Raw genomic sequence first — 22,696 nt, forward strand, 5'->3', positions numbered from 1 at the left:
CCCTACTTATTTATTCGTAATAAAAAAAAACGGAATGCCAGCGTAAATCGAAGATAAGCTATCGCATAGTGATTTATCGAAACATTTTGTCCACTGATATCGAATGATAAGATCAGAATATCTTTATTGTTTAAGACTACCGTCCATCAGCATCAACATGGCGTTCGGAGGCATCGGTGGTCAAGTGACCAGACAATGTTTGACCGGCTTCAGTACATGAATGACTCCCACGTTGCTACAGGGCATTTTGATAGCTGATAGTGAAAGTGTTACTGGATAGTTTGTGAACTTTTCGCGCCAACGCATATGGACGTTATTCAAAGAATAGGTACGTTCTGATTGGCAAAAGTAATTCAGCGCGTGGGAAGTCTCCATGATACATAAGTGCAGGTTTGCTGAAGAGTATTTACAATAGCAGTAATGAATGGGAATACCGTAGAACTCGGAATAAAAGAATGAGAGCTAAATCAGTGTTGAATGAGCTTGTGTTCCAGACAATATTGACGATAGGTCGTTGCCCGCGAATGTTTCTATAGGAACCATTATCAATATTAGAATATCAAAGCCCATAGTCAGGTTCCAGGTAGGTATGATGGTGGTTTGATACAAATATGGGTTTTCAGAGGAGTCTGAATAGAACTAATTTGGATTATTGGAACGCCTTGATGTTTTGATTGTTATTAATTTCAAAAAAGAACTTCATGCCGTCGGCATAGATTAAAGCTTTTACATGTCTCTAGAATGTTTGAATTGTCATTTGTGCATCAGGTGAACAATAGAGGGTACAAGATGATAATAATAATAATAGACTGTTTAAGTCGAATCAACTGAGTTTGAACAATTGTGTGTGTGTGGTGCTAACGTTTTAAATTGCACTGGACGGCAGTATTATTATGAAAAGTTTTCTGCATATGGTCCTACCACCCCTTGTAAACAATTTAATCTCGGGATGTAGTAGCTGTTAGCTCTACCGATTTTCCAATGATCCATTTCAGAGTGACAGAGACCTAGCAATACATTCCGAGGCCATTTTTCCGTCGACAAGCCCCGCTCAGTTACAATACGTGTTCTACAATTATACCAGCATTATAATCAAACTTTCGATTCCTTGACATGCATGCGTGTTCAAGGAATCGACACGTATAATAATTTTATCTAATTGGGTTTAACAAAGCAGTTATACATTTAGTAACATAGTACTTTTTGTTTTTGAGATCGGCGAAATGTTGAAAATTATCGAGGAATTACATCGTTGTGCGCTAGTTTCAAAGTGTTTGAGATCGTAGTGAACATTGTACTCTTTGCATCCAGTCAAAGCTACATTTCCCCTGACCAACATGGATTCATCCCAAAAAGATCAACCTCTACGAATCTCGTTCAATTCGTCTCACCCTGCTTACGAAATATGGACGCTGGTGCTCAGATCGATACGGTATATACTGACTTGAAGTCAGTGTTTGACAGAGTTGACCACGGAATACTTTTGGAAAGATTGAAGCTAATAGGCGTTTTTATTGATTTGATTCGTTGGCTCGAATCGTATCTGAGTGATCGTCAACTTATAGTGAAAATTGAATGCGCATCTTCCGCCCCGTTTTTAAACAAATCGGGTGTTCCTTAGGGAAGTTATTTGGGCCCACTCTTGTTTACACTATTTATTAACGATCTAGCTGCAATATTACCACCTGGGTGTTGCATATTTTATTGCTTAGTTTTACAACAGCTCTTGGACAGATTCGATGACTGGTGTTCCAACAACTAATAACAATCAGTATTCACAAATGCACTGTAATATCGTATCACCGCTAGTATAAGCCAATTTCTTATGACTACTGTATTGGAGATTAGAACCTTGAGCGTGTTCTACAAGTGTGTGACCTTGGAGTCACCTTGGACTCGGCACTCACGTTCCGACCTCATTACGAACATATATCAGTAACAAAGCAATCCGCCAGATGTTATTCATGTTCAAAATCTCCAATGAATTTAATGACCCTCCGTATACTGTCGATCCTAGAATCTAACTCCATGGTATGGTGTCCGTATCAATCAACATGGGTAGCCAGGATTGAAGCAATGCAAAGGAAATTCGTTCGTTATGCACTGGGATGCCTTCCGTGGCATGACGTTATCTTCCGCCATACGAAGACCGCTGTAGGTTATTGGGTTTACATTCGCTGGAAAAGAGGAGAAGAGTAGCTGTTTTCGTCGCTAAAATACTTCTTGGTGAGGCAGATTCTCCGGAGCTATTGAGCCAACTACACATGTATGCACCCAAACGTGTGCTTCGTCAACGAAACTTTTTGCTTTTGGAACATAGGAACTCTTTGTATGGTGGTTCAACGAAGTGTTTGCGGATTTTGAATTCAACGTGTCATCTACTACCTTCAAGAATCGGCTCTTAAGGAGTTTTTGATATGCCTGAAATTTTGATCTATTATTATAATCCTTATTATTTTTATGTTTCTTACAAAAGAAATGTATAGGATTCGCTCAAACTTTGAAAACTTTTCCGAGGCCGGAGGGCCGAGTCTCATATACCAATCGACTCAGCTTGACAAATTGGGACAATGTCTGTATGTGTGTGTGTGGGTATGTATGTATGTGCACTAGAGTGGCTCGCGGTTGTATGGGAAAATTTCAAAATTATTTAAACTAGCGGGCACAGCACTTTTTGAGTTCCTTTTGTGGTCCCAAATGCCTGTGCAAAATTTGGTAGCGGTTGATTGCTTCCCGGGTTTGCGCATTGCGTTCAAAGTTTGCATGGGATTTTATATGGGGAAATCAATTAATTTGCATTTTAATTAATAAAGATCTCTATTTCACTGATAATGAAAAACCAGCTACCTAAAACTATAGTTCAAACCTTGGTTAACAACTTTATCGAAGAGCGTAACTAACGATTAAAACTTATGGTAAAATCCAAATGCAGAAATTGATTAGTTTTTCCAACATTGCCGGTGCACCACCGACATCGACATTAAATGAGAATATATTCATCGCAGAGACTTGGTATCTTTGAATGAAATGTTCAGAATGAATTGCTGAATAAAATAGACGTAGTCAGAAAATGAAAAGAAGCGGGGGTGGGGGAGGGGGATCTTGTGTACTCCCCAGTCCCTTTTTAGATTGTTTTGTATAAGACAAAGAATCATTACGTCCTTGTAAAAGTCAACGACTGAACTTTCTTAATATTTTGAGAGACCCAAATATGAATCATACTACAATCTTTGTTGTGGGAAAAAACATTTACAATATTTAGGATTTACACCTACAAATTTATGTTATATCTGGTTTCCTATCCTGGTTTCGTTCTTAGACTATCCTGGTTTCGTTCCTAGATTCTCAAACAAAAACTTAAAAAAACAATTCCGAGTAATTCGACGGTACAAACCTGCGTTGAATATGTGCTCCTTATGTTATACTAAACTATCTAAAAAGGGGACTGGGGAGTACACAAGCCTCCCCCTCCCTCTTCTTTTCATTTTCTGACTACGTCTGTGTTATTCAGCAATTCATTCTGAACATTTCGTTCAAAGGTACCAAGTCTCTGCGATGAAAATATTCTCATTTGTTCAAGTTTAAAGTATCGGTGTCGTGGTGTACTGACAGTGTTGGAAGAAATAATTAATTTCTGCATTTGGATTGAACCATAAGTTTTAAAATCGTTATAACTATTTTTTGAAAACTCGTAGCTAGTTACCGGTTTCGACAAAGTTGTTAACCAAGGTTTGAATTATCGTTTTATAAACCTGGTTTTTCATATTGAGTGAAATAGCAATCTTTATTAACGTAAATGCAAAATAATTGATTTCCCCATATAAAATCCCATACAAACTTTAAACGCAATGCGCAAACCCGGGAAGCAACCGACCGCTCCCAAACTGTTCACAGGCATTTCGAGCCACTCTAATGTACACTAATGTCATGTAATTATCTCAGCAACCGCTGAAGCGATCTTAGCGAATTTAGTTTCAAATTAAAGGCCTAACGTTGTCATTTGACACTATTATTTTTATTTTTCGATATGTTGTTTACTTTCTGAGATATGAATGATTATGTCAAAGCACAAAGAGTTTTAAGCAAATAACTTTCGAACAAAGAAATGTTGTCATGTGCATATAATTAGAAAGCTAGTAAAAATTCGAACAAACTATAGATTGTCAAATTCCGTTCACGAGCGGCGAAGATATTAAACAGTTTCTGTTTATTTCCACTAACTAAAAATGAGATCGTTACAAACAGAATATTGCTTTACGGGTGTTTTAGGCGCAAAACTAAACGGATTTTGAATATCAGGGTATGAAAGCACATCTGCGTGATTCAAGGAATTCGATTCCGAAAACATTTTGTGAATTCACTTAATAATTGATTAACTATTTCTCAAAAATTAATACGCAAATTAACTTCGAAAAGAAAATTTGTCCAGAGTTGATGTATTTATCCGTTGGATTAAGCATTAGGCAATCCATGAGACGTTTCTGATCAGCTGATTATTTCTTGTTTACTTCTTTTGACGTTACTCCGAGGGGTGCGACGTCCGACAATATCTTTGATTCGGTCCAACATCAAACGAATCGGACCAACGAAAGATGCTTGTCGGACGAGTTTTTCTGTTCGCAGGAGTAGACTTGTTGACACAACCCACCGCTGAATTGTCAAACAAACGTCTAATGGATTGTCTAATTGCGTTAAATCGTAAGATAGACGTTGGATGGTATATGAATGCACAGATCACAAAGTAGTAGTGAGAAAATAGATTTCCAACATAATTAATATTATACTCGTAGCATCACCGAGAGCAACTGTACTTTAGAATAACAAAATTCTAGTGAAAGTTTATCTTCTTTTGCAAGATTTATGTTATACTAATTATGGCGTAAAAACTATCAGTTGCATTACGTACACACCAAAAAAATCTGAATTTTATCGTTGACGTAATTGCAAACATGACACAATTCAACAAACCGTAATTTACGAAATGACAGAACATTACCGTGTTCCATTTAATTTTACATGAAACATATAGTTTACATGCGCAATGACTTAAAATTACACTTTCTACCATTCAGAACAAACGCTGTATGTGGAGTAAAATTACATGATTTACGAAATTAAACGTCATGTAAAATTAAAATCAAACGTAAAACTAAGTCATTTTTGATGCTCGTATATGTCATGGTTAGGAGACGTAAATTTACAATATTTTTTCTAGGTGTGTATAATAAAGATGTAAGGAATCAAAATTTCGCCCTATATACAAAATAATGTCACAGTGATGGTTAGCACTTACCATTCCTCATTTGTCGCACCCCCCCACCACCGATCTCTACCCAATCAGGTTTGTGGTAACTGTCACGACTCAGATCTATCCTGATATTTCCAAATCAATTTCTAAGATGTGTCATATGAATTTCAACTGATCTGAAATATTTATTAGTATCCAAGCTTGACAATGTCATCTTGCGACATATTTGTTCAGGCTAAAGAAAACAAACCTATTGATGTCCTCTGTTTCCCTATAAATAGTTTTCCATTTTAGTGTGGAACAGAGCCACAAACTAAATATTACATTCTACTTGAAAAAGAAAATGGTCCTGGCAAAGTATTTGAATGAAAAAACTATAACTAATTTATGCTCGAACCCCGCTTTGCTCTGAAGATGACTGGATATTCTTTCTAAACGTTGCACTAAGGAGAGTTATATGACCAAAAACCGGAAACTACATAAACTTCAATTTAATTCAATCCTATATTGACGTTTGTATATACTATAATTACGGAAATCCTTGGGCATTTCAAATTGGGCAATATAATTGTTTGTAGACAAAAATGTTGAAAAGAGACATCTGTACGTGTACTTTTTTAAACTTTTCGTATCTCTACTGAATTTTGAATAAAACATATGCTCAAATGTGTCATTTGAAAATTGAGGATGCTTTTAACTTATAGCGATGGTTTCAATTGCCCAAATTTGCCTTATGCTGAGAACGCTTCAATTGAAGCTTCAATGACAGAATTAGTACAGGCATTGGACAATTCAATAGACGTTTCGTTTGAGTGCTCCGTGTTCTACACGTAAATTAGCGAGGATTACAATCGGAGTTTATGCATTGGACATTAGTGGCATACATATTACTAAGTAACTACAATTGACACTGAGTTGTACTGAAAACCCCAATATACATTTTTCATGATCAATGTGACTAAAACATATGTATTTGCGAAATACGACTTGTAATTTCAAGAACGTTCGTGTCTTAAAGGCAGTCCAGGGACGCTTTCAATGACCACTTGCTTTTCGAATTTAAATGCTTATTCTGGTATATTCCTTGTTTGGACGTGAGTCTTTGTTTTTTTTCCTTTCTTAAAGATCTTTATGAACGTGTCCACTGGAAAACAGACAGAGAAAGAATGACCGGAACGGTGAGAATGAAGAAACGGTGAAAATCCACCTTTATTGGAAACACTGAGAAAAGATATGTCCTCAAGCAGGAATCGAACCTGCGATCTCCTAGTCTCTAGTTGGGTGCGTTAACCACTCCGCCATCGAGGAACTGTGATGATGCCATCACATGTTCCCAACAGTTGTTGTGATCACCGCCGCATCCTACAATACCTCCTAATTGACCCATCGACCCCCAATATCTCCTATAAGCAGATCGTCACCTCTCCCTCTCACCGATCGGGCCAAATCTCTCTCGTTATCTATTTTCACCGTTGCTTCATTCTCATCGTTCCGGTCATTCTTTCTCTGTCTGTTTTCCAGTGGACACGTTCATAAAAATCCTTAAGAAAGGAAAAAAACAAAGACTCACATCCAAACAAGGAATATATAAAATTCCATCAACGGCTGAATTTGTCGTTAGCTTCTGCCGATAGGCTTTGAGGGCAGACATCAACATGCCCCTCCATAGCTCTTTCACTGCCAACTGTCTGGTGGCGATTGATTTGGGAAAAGGGGGCAAACAGTGGTGATAAATATCTCAAGCCTTGAGCCTAGTCCACTGGAACTAAAAATAGATAACGAGAGAGATTTGGTCCGATCGGTGAGAGGGAGAGGTGACGATCTGCTTATAGGAGACATTGGGGGTCGATGGGTCAATTAGGAAGTATTGGAGGCTGCGGCGGTGATCACAAAAACTGTTGGGAACATGTGATGGCATCATCACAGTTCCTCGATGACGGAGTGGTTAACGCACCCAACTAGAGACTGGGAGATCGCAGGTTCGATTCCTGCTTGAGGACATATATTTTCTCAGTGTTTCCAATAAAGGTGAATATTCACCGTTTCTTCATTCTCACCGTTCCGGTCATTCTTTCTCTGTCTGTTTTCCAGTGGACACGTTCATAAAAATCCTTCTTTGTCGTGGTATTGTTTTGTATAGGACTCATTAACCCATATCTCCAGAACGAGAATTCCGAACGAAACAATTCGCAAGTGATAAAGATAAGTGGAAAGAGACTGCATTGTAATCGACTGAATGTACGACTTTTGTGCCATCGACAATCATATATTTGCCAACATAGCCTAGACACTTGGCACTCTTTTCTATATACTTCAATGCAAATGAATACTATTTACAGGTATTGCTAAAAATTAAATTTTGATATATCTTCGTTGTCTTCAAATATTTTTGAAAACTGATAAATCTTATCAATTACAACTGCTTTCGGTTACCTTTTTTGCCCGATTGAACAATTGAAAACTTGGCAGGAGATGTGTATTATGGATCGATATAAAAAATTGAGCAGCTTCTAATGCCGCTAGAGAAGCACCTACCTTGATCAAAACAGGTTTTCATGTTTCTTTACTCCAACACTTTTAAGAAAAACGGGTTTGGAAACCCATAAATGCTCTAAAAATATGGGTATAAAAGGGTTAATTTTATCCATATTATTCATATTATTTGTCTGTTTAAATCGAATAATTTTTATTTTGGCTTTATTCGTATGATTTGTTTCATTTATTTAAATCATTTTATTTAATTGTTAATTTTTTTATATATATTATTCAGTTTCTTCATTTTATTAATTCGGTTTAGTTAGTTCTTTTTATTATTGGATGACAATTTGTTACTACTTACTACTATAATTCCTGCGCACCACTGAAGGGCCGTTGTGAAAGATCGCCATCCTGGGCAATTGCCCGCCATCGCCTTGACCTGCTGCCAGGTCAAACTTTCGTCGACTTCTTTTATTTCCTTGTTGAGGCTGCGCCGCCATGAGCCACTGGGTCTGCCTCTGCTGCGATGTACTGCTGGGTTCTAGTCTAACGCTTGCTTGCAGATTTCGTTTCCGCCCCTGCGCAGAGTGTGGCCTACCCACCTCCACTTTCGTTCCCGAATTTCTGTCGCTATCGGCTTCTGACATTTGTTAGCTTGAAACAGTTTAATTCACTCTCTTAATTTTATAACTTTTTTTTTAATATTGTCTAATTTTCATTTGAGCTCAGTTGATTTATTTATTTTATTTATTTGATTTATATTAATCATTCTACCCATTTTATGAATAACTTTTTTTGATTATTTTGCTGTAATTATATTAATTTTATTTGTTTTATTATTTTACTATGATTTATTCAGTTTATTCGAAGTACTATTCGTGCAGGACTGTGCTTATCTCACATTTAGTTGCTTGTAACTTTGCGTGAGTTCGGCAAACTAATGAATGATGCAAAAGTGATGTGTGTAAGATATGTCTCATGTCACTGATAGGTGGATTAAATCGTTTTTTTTTTTGGATTGCATTGTAATTTTTAATTTTTAATCATTTATTTTTTAGAATTTGTATTTATTGTAGTGTATGGCATTGTACTGTACTGATTATTGGACCGAAAAGATATGGGGTTTTCATGCCAATTTTAGAAGAGTTTACATGAGGCTTCGCTCAAACTGGCTTTTCCCCATCCTAATACTTAATACTTAATATTTCATTAAGACCCTAGCAAGGTCAGATAATAAAATAAAAAATTAAAACTCTCCTCCTACCGAAATGACACATTACACTAGGAGGGTGCAACTCATTTGGTCGATATTGTGCGGATGATATGAAGCTATTTTTAGGAATTAGAAATAATTGTAGTATTGTTTGGTCATTATTCATAAAAAACACGAAGTGAGAATTGAGTCAATTTAAAAGCAGTTTCTATTTTATGCACTACGCAAGTTAAGATTCGCTCTTCCATCGTATGAAGCACGTTGTATGTTGATAGATATTCAAACATTGAAAGAACGTTGGGACTATGCTATCATCTCGTTCCTAAACGATATCGTCATGCAGCGTACTGACTCATGTTATCTACTGTCAAAATTAAATTTATATGCTGATACTCGTCAATTACACAAAAGAAATTTGTTTGCGATAGGTTCGATAAATTCGGACCACTAAACCAGATGATGGCTGTATATAACGAGCATTGTGAAAGTATTGACTTTACTAGGCCCCGAACAAGTGGAAGGAAAAATAGGGAAAGTTGAGGTATTAGAACATTTAATGAAAAAAATGTGATTTGTAGAGTTAATGTCAAAAATTTTTATGTTTCTGAATTTTACCGCTAACGAATCTATTTTTTTTTGCATTCCTAACAATTTTCCACGTTCAATAAGGTACATTTTATGAAAATTGATTGAAAAATAATAAAGAAAATTATAAAATTTAATATGAATTAAAAAAGGCCATATAACCTCAACTTCTCGTATTCGGACAAAGGTCAAAAAGGTTCAGTTCGATTTCTGAGTGTTTTTCATATTAGAAAAGCTACAAAATATGTATGATTTGCATCACGGAGCAGAAAAATTATTAAAAATAGGAGATTTTGGGGCCAAAATGACCCAAGAAACAAGAATACCTCCATTTAAAAATTAAGGTTATTTCCTTTAAAAAGAGGCATAAATTGTAATTTTCTAATTGATACTTCGAAAGTTATAGCATTTCATATATTTTTCCTCCATATTTTCCCATAGTACCAATTTCAAAAATTACAAGCGAAGTGGGCGGGAGTCTAGAATTGTCCAAATGATGTGAAATTTGGCATCTGAGCTTACTTTGACAATTGTCACAATATGAGAGGGGGGCCTTCGAGAACACAATTTTTTTTTTGAAATGCCCTGCTGACCACCGCTTGTACCATTTGGTTTCGGACATTTTGTTTGATTTGGTTAACAGCGTCTGTTCCTGGAACCAGTATTTCTAGTGGAACATTGCCTCATGGCTTGTCCTTAGGCAATGTTCCACAAATGAGATCTGTTCCTAAATTGCCGCGAATGCCAGCGTGCCCTGGAATCCAAACGACGTGTCAGGAGCTCCTGAAAAGCATGCCGAATGTCCGAAGGGTCTCAAGCTTTCGCAGGTTTTTTTTGTTGGTAAGACGGACAGGTGGGGTAAGAGGGACACATGATTATTTTAGGGATATAACATTAAAACTTCAATTGTATTGTATGTGTACCTTATCATTATGCGTAAACATGAATTATGAAACACTTGGTAGGCTTTGAATACTGTAAAACGTGTACAATTTAAGCAAATATTGATAATCAGTAGTGCAGCTTCTTACGGATGTAATTTTCAAGTTTCCGATTTTAAGGTTTATCGATCATTCGTTATCGAGCACTCAGTCGAGATAGAAGTCTTTTGTACACTCTATAGCGACAAATAGTGTTAATCCGCGTTCAAGGTTATTTACACACTCTGCGCCTAGTTGAGGTTTCAGTATTTTTTCCCTTCTTGTGTGTTTCTGTTTCTGAGTACCGTTAGCCGGTCAGTGAAGTGAAACAGTGTTCTTCTAGTAAGCCGTCTGGATACCGTTACATACACAAGCTAAGTATTAGTTTTCGTTTCCCCTTCTTGGTTGTCTTAATAACGTGCACTGGGCAATAGGCCCGTGCAAAAATGACTTCCCCTGATGGCGGTTCATCTCAAGGTGAGATGGACGTCGAAATAAAATCGGTTCCCCGGCTCAAGGTATATCCGAGCTCGGCCACCGGGCCATTTGTGATCTTCTTTCGGACCAAAGAAAAAAAGTGTTTGAATCTGTTGCAGATTTCTCGAGTTCTGACGGATCGGTATTCGGCCGTGACAGAAATATCGAAAATTCGGCCTGATAAGCTTCGGGTGGTGGTTAACAGTTCAACTCAGGCAAACGATATTGCTGGATACGAGCCCTTTACGAGGGAGTACAGGGTGTATATTCCAGCTAGCAGGGTTGAAGTCAGTGGGGTCGTTTCCGATTCGAGTCTGAATTGCGAGGACCTGCTAAAATATGGGACTGGCTGTTTCAAAGACTTAAGACATGCTTAAGCCAGTGAAGATACTGGAATGCAAGCGTTTGCATTCAGCATCAGTCGCAGCTGACGGGAAGAAAACATACGTCAACTCAGACTCTTATCGGGTGACCTTCGCCGGCTCGGCCCTGCCTAATTACCTCCTTTTTGACAAGGTTCGTCTACCTGTTCGCCTCTTTGTGCCGCGGGTCATGAACTGTACTAATTGCAAACAATTGGGACACACAGCCTCCCATTGTAGCAATAAAGCCCGCTGTGGGAAATGCGGTGGGAATCATGCGGATGATTCCTGTGGTAGAGATGTCGAAAAGTGCCTCTACTGTGGGGGAAACCCACATGATCTCCCTTCATGTCCCGCGTACAAACAGCGCGAGGAAAATCTTAAGCGTTCCCTTCAGGGACGCTCTAAGCGATCTTTTGCAGAAATGCTTAAGATAGCTACGCCACCTGTCTCTACGAACATCTTTACCAACTTGTCTACTGACGAAGGCGACTGTGATGAACCCCAGGAGGGAACATCTTCTGCTGTGCCTAGAAGTAGTAGAAAAAGGAAGAACATTTCCTCTTCCAAGCTTCGTCGTAAAGGCCAGAAGGTGTCTCTTCATGGTCCCCCTAAAATAACTACTCAAGGAAGTACTGGTGCAAAACCGAAGCAAGTCGCTCCCGGTCTCAGTAACCTGAGCTCAGAAAAGGAGTTCCCAGCACTTCCAGGAACATCAAAAACCCCAAGTGTTCCCATATCTCAGCCAGAGAAAGAAAACAGTGCTGGCTTAATAAATTTCTCTGACATTGTGGACCGTATTCTTACAGCGTTAAACATTTCTGACCCCCTTAAAAGTATCTTGATAAGCTTTCTCCCCGCAGTAAAAACATTCTTGATGCAGTTCACTGCGAAATGGCCCCTCCTTTCAGCGATTGTATCCTTCGATGGCTAATTCATCGAACGAGGTCAAGGATTTAATCACTGTTCTACAGTGGAATTGCAGAAGCATTATCCCGAAAATCGATCCGTTTAAAATCTTACTAAATAATTTGAAATGCGATGCATTTGCCCTATGCGAGACATGGCTCACTTCAGAAATAACCCTACACTTCCACGATTTTAATATTATTCGCTTGGATCGAGAAGACTCTTACGGAGGAGTACTTTTGGGGATCAAAAAGTGCTATTCTTTCAATCGGATCGACCTCCCCTCGACACCAGGCATTGAAGTTGTCGCTTGCCAAACCAGAATTAAAGGCAAAGAACTTTGCCTTGCTTCCACCTACATCCCCCCTAGAGCCTCAGTTAGCCACCGACGGCTTTGCGATATTGCGGAACTCCTCCCCGCACCGAGGCTAGTTTTAGGTGACTTCAACTCCCACGGCACGGCATGGGGTTGCCTTCATGACGATAATCGATCTACCCTACTCCATGAGCTTTGCGACAACTTCAATATGACTATTTTGAATACGGGTGAAATGACACGGATTCCTGTCCCTCCAGCGCGACCGAGCGCCTTAGATCTGTCCCTCTGCTCGACATCGCTGCGGTTAGATTGCATGTGGAAGGTAGTCTCTGATCCCCACGGCAGCGACCATCTGCCAATCGTAATTAATATTGCTAACGGTTCAGGGCCACCGAATACAATCAATGTTTCGTATGACCTCACACGAAATATTGATTGGAAGAGCTACGCGTCCGCGATATCCGAAAAAGTAGAATCGACACAAGAGCTTCCTCCGGAGGAAGAGTACGGGTTCCTGGCTGGCTTGATTCTCGATACCGCGATTCAAGCTCAGACTAAACGCGTACCAGACGCGAATTCACGCGGGCGTCCTCCCAATCCATGGTGGGACAAAGAGTGCTCAGACGTGTACGCGGAGAAGGCCGCTGCGTATAAGACCTTCCGGGACGACGGGCTGCCAGCTAGCTACCGACAGTACGCGATGGCGGAAACGCGCATGAAGAGTTTGATAAAAGCCAAAAAACGTAGCTACTGGCGTCGGTTCGTCGACGGACTAACGAGAGAAACATCGATGAGCACTCTTTGGAGTACGGCCCGGCGCTTACGAAACCGAAACAGTACCAATGAGAGCGTGGAATATTCAAACCGTTGGATATTCGATTTTGCCAAGAAGGTTTGTCCGGATTCCGCCCCGGCACAGAAGATCTACCGCGCCGAGTCCCCTCACAATAACGCGAACGAAACACCGTTTTCGATGGTGGAGTTCTCACTTGCTCTCTTATCATGTAACAATAAAGCCCCAGGGCCAGACAGAATCAAATTTAACTTGTTAAAGAATCTGCCAGACTCTGCCAAGAGACGCTTGTTGAATTTATTTAATAAGTTTCTTGAGGGTAATATTGTCCCTCATGACTGGAGGCAAGTGAAGGTCATTGCCATTCAAAAACCAGGAAAACCAGCCTCCGACCACAACTCGTATCGACCGATTGCGATGCTGTCCTGTATCCGAAAGTTGTTCGAGAAAATGATCTTGTTTCGCCTCGATAATTGGGTTGAAGCAAATGGCTTACTGTCAGATACACAATTTGGTTTCCGCAAAGGCAAAGGGACGAACGATTGTCTTGCGTTGCTCTCAACAGAAATTCAAATGGCTTATGCTAGCAAAGAGCAGATGGCATCAGTTTTCCTAGATATAAAGGGGGCTTTTGACTCAGTTTCTATCAAAATTCTTTCTGAGAAGCTGCACCAGCATGGTCTTTCACCGACTCTAAACAACTTTTTGCTAAACTTGCTGTCTGAAAAACATATGCATTTTTCGCATGGTGATTTATCGACATCACGAATTAGCTACATGGGTCTTCCCCAGGGCTCATGTCTAAGCCCCCTTCTCTATAACTTTTACGTGAATGACATTGACGAATGTCTTGTCAATTCCTGCACGCTAAGGCAGCTTGCAGATGACGGTGTGGTCTCTATTACAGGTCCCAAAGCCGTCGATCTGCAAGGACCATTGCAAGATACCTTGGACAATTTGTCTGCTTGGGCCCTCCAGCTAGGTATCGAGTTCTCCACGGAGAAAACTGAGCTAGTCGTATTTTCAAGGAAGCGTGAACCAGCGCAACTACAGCTTCAATTAATGGGTCAAACTATTGCTCAGGTTTCAACTTTCAAATATCTCGGGGTCTGGTTCGACTCTAAAGGAACCTGGGGATGTCACATTAGGTATCTGAAACAGAAGTGCCAGCAAAGGATCAACTTTCTCCGTACAATAACCGGAACATGGTGGGGTGCCCACCCAGGAGACCTGATCAGGCTGTACCAAACAACAATATTGTCGGTGATGGAGTACGGGAGTTTCTGTTTCCGCTCCGCTGCGAACATACATTTCATCAAACTAGAGCGAATCCAATATTGTTGTTTGCGTATTGCTTTGGGTTGTATGCACTCGACACATACGATGAGTTTAGAAGTGCTGGCGGGCGTCCTTCCGCTGAAAAATCGATTTTGGGAACTCTCCTATCGATTGCTCATCCGATGCGATATCTTGAACCCGTTAGTAATTGCAAATTTCGAAAGGCTTATCGAGCTCAATTCTCAAACCCGATTTATGTCCTTGTACTTCGATTACATGGCACAAAATATCAATCCTTCTTCATACTATCCCAACCGTGTCAATCTCTTTCATGCTTCTGATTCAACTGTTTTCTTTGACACATCCATGAAAGACGAGATTCGTGGAATCCCGGATCACATACGTCCGCAAGTGATCCCAAGCATCTTTCATAGTAAATTTCGAGAAGTCGACTGCAACAAGATGTTTTACACCGACGGGTCAAGCCTCGACGGCTCCACTGGCTTCGGTATATTCAATCAAAACCTCACCGCCTCATTCAAACTCAATGATCCTGCTTCAGTTTACGTCGCAGAACTTGCTGCTATTCAGTATACCCTTGGGATCATTGATACTTTGCCCACCGATCATTACTTTATTGTCTCGGATAGCCTCAGCTCAATCGAGGCTCTCCGTTCAATGAAACCTAGAAAGCACATTCCATATTTTCTGGGGAAAATCTGGGAGCGCCTGCGTGCTTTGTCTGTAAGATCGTACAAGATTACCTTAGTTTGGGTTCCCTCGCATTGCTCCATTCCAGGTAATGAAGAAGCGGATTCTTTAGCTAAGGCGGGCGCTTTACAAGGTGACATATATGAAAGACCAATTAGCTTCAGCGAATTTTTCAGTATTACTCATCAGAGAACCCTCGAAAGTTGGAAAACATCATGGAGCAATGGTGAACTGGGAAGGTGGCTACATTCGATAATCCCTAAGGTATCGACGAAACCTTGGTTCAGAGGGATGGATGTGGGTCGGGATTTCATTCGCGTGATGTCTCGGCTCATGTCCAATCACTACACGCTGGACGCACATCTCCGGCGTATTGGGCTCGTGGATAGCGGTATCTGCGCTTGTGGCAACGGTTATCACGAAATCGAACATGTTGTCTGGGCATGTGCCGAGTACTGTTCTGCCAGATCTCAACTATTCGATTCCCTTCGGGCCCGAGGAAGATCACCCAATGTCCCGGTTCGAGATGTACTAGCAAGCCGCGATATTCTCTACATGTCCCTTATATACACGTTTCTCAAAACCATCAATATCCAAATTTAAATGCCCCTATCTTTTCTCTTATCATTCCCAGAAGTGCCCTCTTCCGCCTACCGTACCCCAACGATGGTTTGATACGACTCCAAGACGAGACAAAACATCTGTCGAATGAACCAACAACACGAGATCTACAGTACAACATCACACGCGCAGCGCGGTGTGTTCCCGATCCGTATCTGAGCCGTACTACGAAATCGTCTGGAGGAACCCCTGCCGGCTCGAGGAAAACCGCCCGGCGTCCCAATACTTGATACATCCGTTCGAATCTGTAATCCTGGCCGTTGATTCCTGATGCCGGAAACTGAAGTTTATATCCCCCCCCCCCGTTCAGTCTTGTCCACCCTCTCTCCCATGTCTCTGATACACAGATGTATGTCTTCACCCCCTTCTTCCCTTGAATATCTTCCCAAAACTTATGTGCCCCCCTATCTTCTAGTGTTAGTTGATCAATCCATTCGAATCTGTAATCCTGGCCGTTAATTCCTGATGCCGGAAACTGAAAGTTTATATCTCACCCCCCCCCCCCCTTCAGCCTTGTCCACCCACCCTCCCATGTCTCTGATACACAGATGTATGACTTCACCCCCTTCTCCCCTTGAATATCTTCCCAAAATTTATGTGCCCCCCTATCTTCTAGTTTTAGTTGAACAATATTTAATCTCGTTAAGAAATGCGCAACAGTACCACTACTTTAAAATAGTCCTAATTAATTCCCCTTAATCTTGAACCACTCTTTCTAGTTATCTCTAGTTAATAAGCTTGTAAAATGTTCCGCTTAGTTAATAATTATTTTTTCTACAATCTCCCTTCTAAAAATCATAAAGTGAATTACTATACAAAGAACACACAAATGCCCCGTCCCCGAAATCTTACGAATATTATACTATACCCTCTTTTATATGTATAAGTTAGCTGTAGTTTTTTTTTAGTTTTATTATATAAAACAAAATAATATTGAAATGTGTATCCCCCTAGTTTTAAGAAATTCAAAATGTAAAACAATGAAAAATGGCACCTTTAAGCTAACGCATACGTGCCTTATCAAATAAACAAATTGAAAAAAAAAAAGGTTTATCGATAAAAAAATCAATTTTTTGTGGATTTTTTCCTTTGTTTTGATAAAGTAACTCTTAAGTGACATCTTCGTGCAAAAAAACAGGTGCGTGAATAAGTACAAACGTTTAAAAAATATGTTTACTGGTGGTGCAAGACGAATGGTCTTGATTAATTCTGTTGATTCATCCTTATATGAATGTATCGCATGGAGAAACGAAATTCTAGCAGTCAAATGTGGAGAACCATCCAGTTAGCTGGAGTCTCACATGCAGTATACTGCAGGGTGTACGTTAATGTAATCGAGGCTAAATACGGAATTCCTAGAACATGGAAAAGGTTGACGACTTTGTGCAAGTCCCATACTCTGGCTATGTGTAATCCAGCAGCTGATGTTACCAATAACGCATTTAATATATATAGCTTTCCAGTTTTGTATAAGTGATTGTGACTGATCATTGGAACTGATTGTATAGATCTCTTTGTAACAACGGCAAAAACGATATTAGAAAATACATCATTTCCTTCAACTCTAAATCGTACACCAAAACGTTATTTTTCACCTCGAATTGAACATATTAAGAAGAACCATAATCTATTCAAAACATCCGTTAGAAATAGTAAATTTTAATATTTTGTGTTGTGGTTCTGAAACATGTCCGTCTTACCCCCACCATATGTCCGTGTCACCCGCAGTCTGGAAAAAGTGCAGATATTTCGTCGTTTTCTAATTCGTTAAAAGTGATACTTATTGATTTTTGTAAAATAATCCATCTGGGCACTCGAAAGCCAACATATGGAGCTACAACATAGAGTATTACATGTTAACAAAAACATGCTCTTACTATGTTCTATTTCAGCATTTCTAGAGAAAATTTTCAACAGGACGTAAGTAACATTGAGAGCCTCTCTTTGTTTACATTCTCTTTCGTTTATTACGACGTCATTACAACACTTTGCACTAATTTTCCAATACATATCGAAAGCCGACGGTTTTCACTAGAATATTATGCAAAGAATAGAGTTGTAAATGTTGAAATGGCCGAGTAATGAACAGAAGAGAAAGACCCCAAAGAGATCCTCTCATTGTTACTTACGTCCTATTGAAAATTTTCTCTAGATTTCCTTGATATGTCCGTCTTACCCCAATTCCCCTATAATGTAAGAAAGTAAATTATGTTACTGCTAGATGTTCCATTGTAATATTGTAATATCGATGAGTTGTAACATCTCCGAGAGTTCGGATGATGATAATTTCGAAAGCATTAGGCTGATGAAGCGCTGATGCGCAATAATGGGGCTTATCGGTAATCGAACAGTTTATATGCTAGTCAATAAATCATAATCCAATGCTTTGATTAAAACCATCAATAATAATAATTCAATGCAGAATCGTTCAGTGCAGAATTATTGATTGTATTTACCAGGCAGTGGCAATTATAGTGCTACCTTCTTCCAATTATTTTTTATTTTTAAATTATATACAAATATTCGAAACTAAGTGAATGATCCATGTTACCAAGAATATAATTTTTCTAAATAGCCTTATAAAAGGTTGATACCAAACCACTACGGGACATTTTCGACAAATTGTCGACTAATTTGATTTCTAGCATATAGCGATTTCAAGTCCAGTTGCACCAAATATTTTTTTCAGATGTTCAGTACAAAGTACCACAATAGCAGATTCGCAAGCTTGCGTCATTGATCTGCAGTTTAAATCAATGCTGATATCGATAATTGTTGAATAATAGTCAAAATACACGCGCATTTAAACATTAATCTACATCTCCAATTTCTATAAACAACCACAATTATATTCACTTTCGGGTTATCAGCGGTGTTTTATTGAGCCTCGAGAGGACGAACAGTCGACCCGTAGATAAGCTGTGCCCGGCTTACCAATCGCTTAACTGACGTTTTATTATCACGATATCTTTACAGCAATTAACTGACGGGGTGGCAAAAAAATCGGCTGGGGGTAGCTAGGATCGAATGCTCAGATTGAGCCGGGGATTAACGGACAAATTAGTTAGCAATCGTCCAGAGTAAGGTGTAGACGCGTATGCAGTAGTATCGCTAAGGAAACTCACAACCATGTGCTGCTGTTGTAACTGCTCTAACCTTGCCAAGAAGGTATGGTCCTTCGTGGGAGTGGTGATTGTTTTCGGACTAGCAGCTTTCTTCGGGTTCGGTTTACCTGCTATAGTAGACTCTGTGGCTCGAAGCGTACGTATTTAGCTGGATAGTGAAGTTTATAGAGTATACATAAGTTGTATGTTTACAGGAATTCATAATGAAGCCAGGTACTGAAGTGTACGAGAACTGGTTAAATTCTCAAGTACCCATGTACTTTGACATTTATTTCTGGGACTGGACGAATCCAGAGGAAATTACCAATCCAAACATTAAGCCGAATTTCGTTCAACGTGGACCGTATGTCTTCGAGGAAGTTCACCAAAGACATAATATCGAATTCAACTCTGATCACACCATCACATTCCAGCAGAAACGAACTTGGACTTATATCCCGGAGCAATCTAATGGAGACTTTTACACCGATAGAGTAACAACACCCCACACTATTCTAATGGTACGTTATGAATAACGATTAGCATAGTTATGTCAAACCAAAAAAGATCTTTTCAGACTGTTGGCGAGGTGGTTAAAGACGACCCATTTATGGCAGCCATTGTAAATGGATTAATTAGTGCTAATAACTTGCTAGATGGCATTACATACAAAGATGTGCTGGTGCAAGATATTCTATTCAATGGGGCTGAAGATAAACTGTTAAATGCGTTGCAAATACTTATCGGCGAGTTTCCAGATCTAATAGAGGGGGTAGATGTACCTGATTGGGATGGTTTCGCATATTTGGCAGAGCGAAACAACAGTGTTGAGTATGACGGCGTCTTCCGAATGGGTACTGGTACAGACATATGGACCAAAACCGGTCTAATGGTTGAGTGGAATGGAGAACCAACAGTTCCGTACTATCGCGGAGAATGTGGCCGTGTTCATGGTTCAACAGGCCAAGTGAATCCTCCAATGACACGAGAGCAAATTGACAATCCAGAAAATTTCCTTTTGTTTATCACTGACCTGTGCAGTGCCATCAGTTTGAAGTACGACGGGGAATTTGAGCACGGTGGCGTGCGGGGTGGTGTGTGGGTTGGCGATAATCGTGTTTTCGATAATGGTCACAACTTCCCGGAAACAGAATGCCAATGTACGGCACCGAAAGAAGAGTGTCCGGTTCTCAAACCGGGTATGTTTGATGTATCTGGGTGTAATTTCGGTGCACCATTGCGTGTTAGCTTCCCGCACTTTTATCTGGCTGATCCAAGCTATTTGAACGCCGTGACTGGTCTAAGTCCTATGCGTCAATTGCATGAGTTCCGCTACGCATTTCATCAATTCTCGGGGATTCCGTTAACAGTAAATGGTAGAGTACAGTATAATGTCCACGTGAAGGACTATGGATTACAGTAAGTGTTAATAATATATAAGGTTCACTTTAAAAAATACCAAGATTTTATTCTAGGCTTACTAAAGGTGTACCTGATGTTATTATGCCAGCATTTTGGGCCGAGCAACGAGTAGTTCTACCACAAGCCCAAATCGATGATATCAAGGTAAGTTGATAGATTAAATTGATCTATCTGCTTCTTGTCAACAGTTTTTTCGGCATTTAATTAGCAAGGGACTGGAAGGTGAAGTATATTTTTCAATATTTAGAGCCATAGTACTCAAGGGAGAGCAAGGTGTTGAAAGGAGAAAGTTTAGAAAAGCGTGGAAGGATCATATATGCAAGCTTAGAGCTCACCGGCGACTTAACCTTTTTGTCTGCTACCGTAGGGGTCAGGGTCTTTTGGCACTAGAAATGCGAATCACCTGAGTCTACGGCATGCCGTTCGTCGACTCAGGTGATTCGCATTTCTAATGCCAAAAGACCCTGACCCCTACGGTAGCAGACAAAAAGGTTAAGTCGCCGGTGAGCTCTAAGCTTGCATATATGATCCTTCCACGCTTTTCTAAACTTTCTCCTTTCAACACCTTGCTCTCCCTTGAGTACTATGGCTCTAAATATTGAAAAATATACTTCACCTTCCAGTCCCTTGCTAATTAAATGCCGAAAAAACTGTTGACAAATTGACTCAATAGGTCGTTAACAAAATGGTTAACAAAAAAATGGTAAAAATACTATCTGCTTCTATTCATGTAATTATCCTTTTAATTATTAATAGAGACGTGTAGAAATAAGAGATTATTTAGATTTCTCATTTATTTCTTCAAATTGAGTTTCTATAAATAATAGTAACAAAAACTAAAAACGTCATTCAAGTATATAACCTGATTCTATTTTATCGTTTTAATAGCTCATTTACACGTTACGTGATGTCGGAATTTACTTAGGCTGGGTGCTATTCGGCGTTGGCCTACTGGCATTTGGAGTGGCTCTTTACTTCGCTATCTTCGTGTGGAAAGACTGACTGTTTTTATAAAGTTAAGACCAAAAGATTAAAGTAATAGCAAAAATAAACCTTTTATTGAATAGTATAATGAATTTGTGATATATCGTTTTACTAGTTACAGTGCAAGAAGGTAACAGAAGAGATGAAATCGACACCTGAATCCGACACGGTCTAGAATTCACTATATTTTTTTCTTATTAGCAGATACGCGCATATTACGTAGGGGCTGGCACTAATAAGTACATTAAGTAGAATTGTTAATTGAAATGCTTTTAACAAAATTTATCGTGACTACAATGCAGAAAATATTATAAGTATAGCGCATACGTGTTTTTAACACAGATTAACAGACATAACACGATGAAGAAATGCTTCTACGTTTTCTATGAGTATCCATTGGAAAGGAGGACTCAAACAACAATTTGTAGCTCTCTGTACTGAATTACATCTTTGTATAGCCAGCATCACTGCCATAAAAACAAGAACAACAATAAAACCCGTATTTTGTATCGCTGGTACATTTGGTCATTAGGAGTTAATTTCCCTAATTGCGTACTATCTAATCAACTCGCAACTTGTTGTTTGTAATGCTTGAAGATTATCGCAAGTGCCGAAACAATTGTTTGTTTGGGAATTTATAGCTATACTCCTCCATACATAGTGTGCCGTCCTTTTAAGCATTTATAACACCATTTCATAATAATGTTTATCAAAGTAAATGGTATAAATTCCCTGTAACATCATTTACATTGGTTAACAAAAATAAATGTATATATGCGACGTTCACACAACGAGTTATAACGTGTTTTAAGGCTATCTTGATGACATTTTTTGTTGCTAATTATTATAATGTTTTAACTCTGTAGTGTAAACATAGTATAATATTATGTTCACACTACAGAGTTAAAACACGTTATAATAATTAGCAATAAAAAATGTCATCAAGATAGCCTTAAAACAGGTTTTAACTCGTAGTGTGAACGTAGAATTAGGCTTAAATTTAGCATGACTTCACTCCGGCCAACGCTGATCACCAACGAATGTGACAACGTAGGCCGTATCATAGCTTGGGAAAGTATCAAGAGAGTGGAAAAGTGCCTTATGCGCCGTACAAAGGAAAATGAATATATTTGGATCATTAGGCCATATGCTCAGGCATTGTAATTCTCTCTCATTCAACTGAATTTTATCGGTTATTGTAATAAAAATGAATTTTATTCTTCATATAATAACCGAATTCAAATCAATGCACTTACACCACCGTAAAATAAA

At 39.3% G+C, this 22,696-nt stretch overlaps 1 protein-coding gene across 2 annotated transcripts; it reads left to right on the plus strand.

Moving 5' to 3' along the window:
- The first annotated feature begins 170 nt into the window (after positions 1–170).
- On the plus strand, positions 171–21,927 carry LOC131682434 (protein croquemort-like). 2 transcript variants are annotated; one of them, XM_058963889.1, is made up of 6 exons: positions 171–583; positions 18,891–19,175; positions 19,234–19,539; positions 19,596–20,437; positions 20,494–20,584; positions 21,329–21,927. In XM_058963889.1, exons 2-6 carry the CDS (start codon positions 19,044–19,046, stop codon positions 21,440–21,442), a joined length of 1,485 nt encoding a protein of 494 aa, XP_058819872.1. In that variant the 5' UTR covers positions 171–583; positions 18,891–19,043; the 3' UTR covers positions 21,443–21,927. The 2 variants fall into 2 exon arrangements, with proteins under 2 accessions (XP_058819872.1, XP_058819873.1); XM_058963890.1 differs by having other exon boundaries at positions 174–328.
- The last annotated feature ends 769 nt before the right edge of the window (positions 21,928–22,696 follow it).

The sequence above is a fragment of the Topomyia yanbarensis genome, chromosome 2, assembly GCF_030247195.1.
Source record: "Topomyia yanbarensis strain Yona2022 chromosome 2, ASM3024719v1, whole genome shotgun sequence".
Classification (NCBI taxonomy): domain Eukaryota; kingdom Metazoa; phylum Arthropoda; class Insecta; order Diptera; family Culicidae; genus Topomyia; species Topomyia yanbarensis.

Coding starts and splice junctions, on each gene's coding strand:
- LOC131682434 (XM_058963889.1), top strand. CDS start 19,044: ATGTGCTGCTGTTGTAACTGCTCTAACCTTGCCAAGAAGGTATGGTCC. Junction 19,176..19,233: donor TAGACTCTGTGGCTCGAAGC/GTACGTATTTAG, acceptor GTATGTTTACAG/GAATTCATAATGAAGCCAGG. Junction 20,585..21,328: donor CCCAAATCGATGATATCAAG/GTAAGTTGATAG, acceptor TCGTTTTAATAG/CTCATTTACACGTTACGTGA.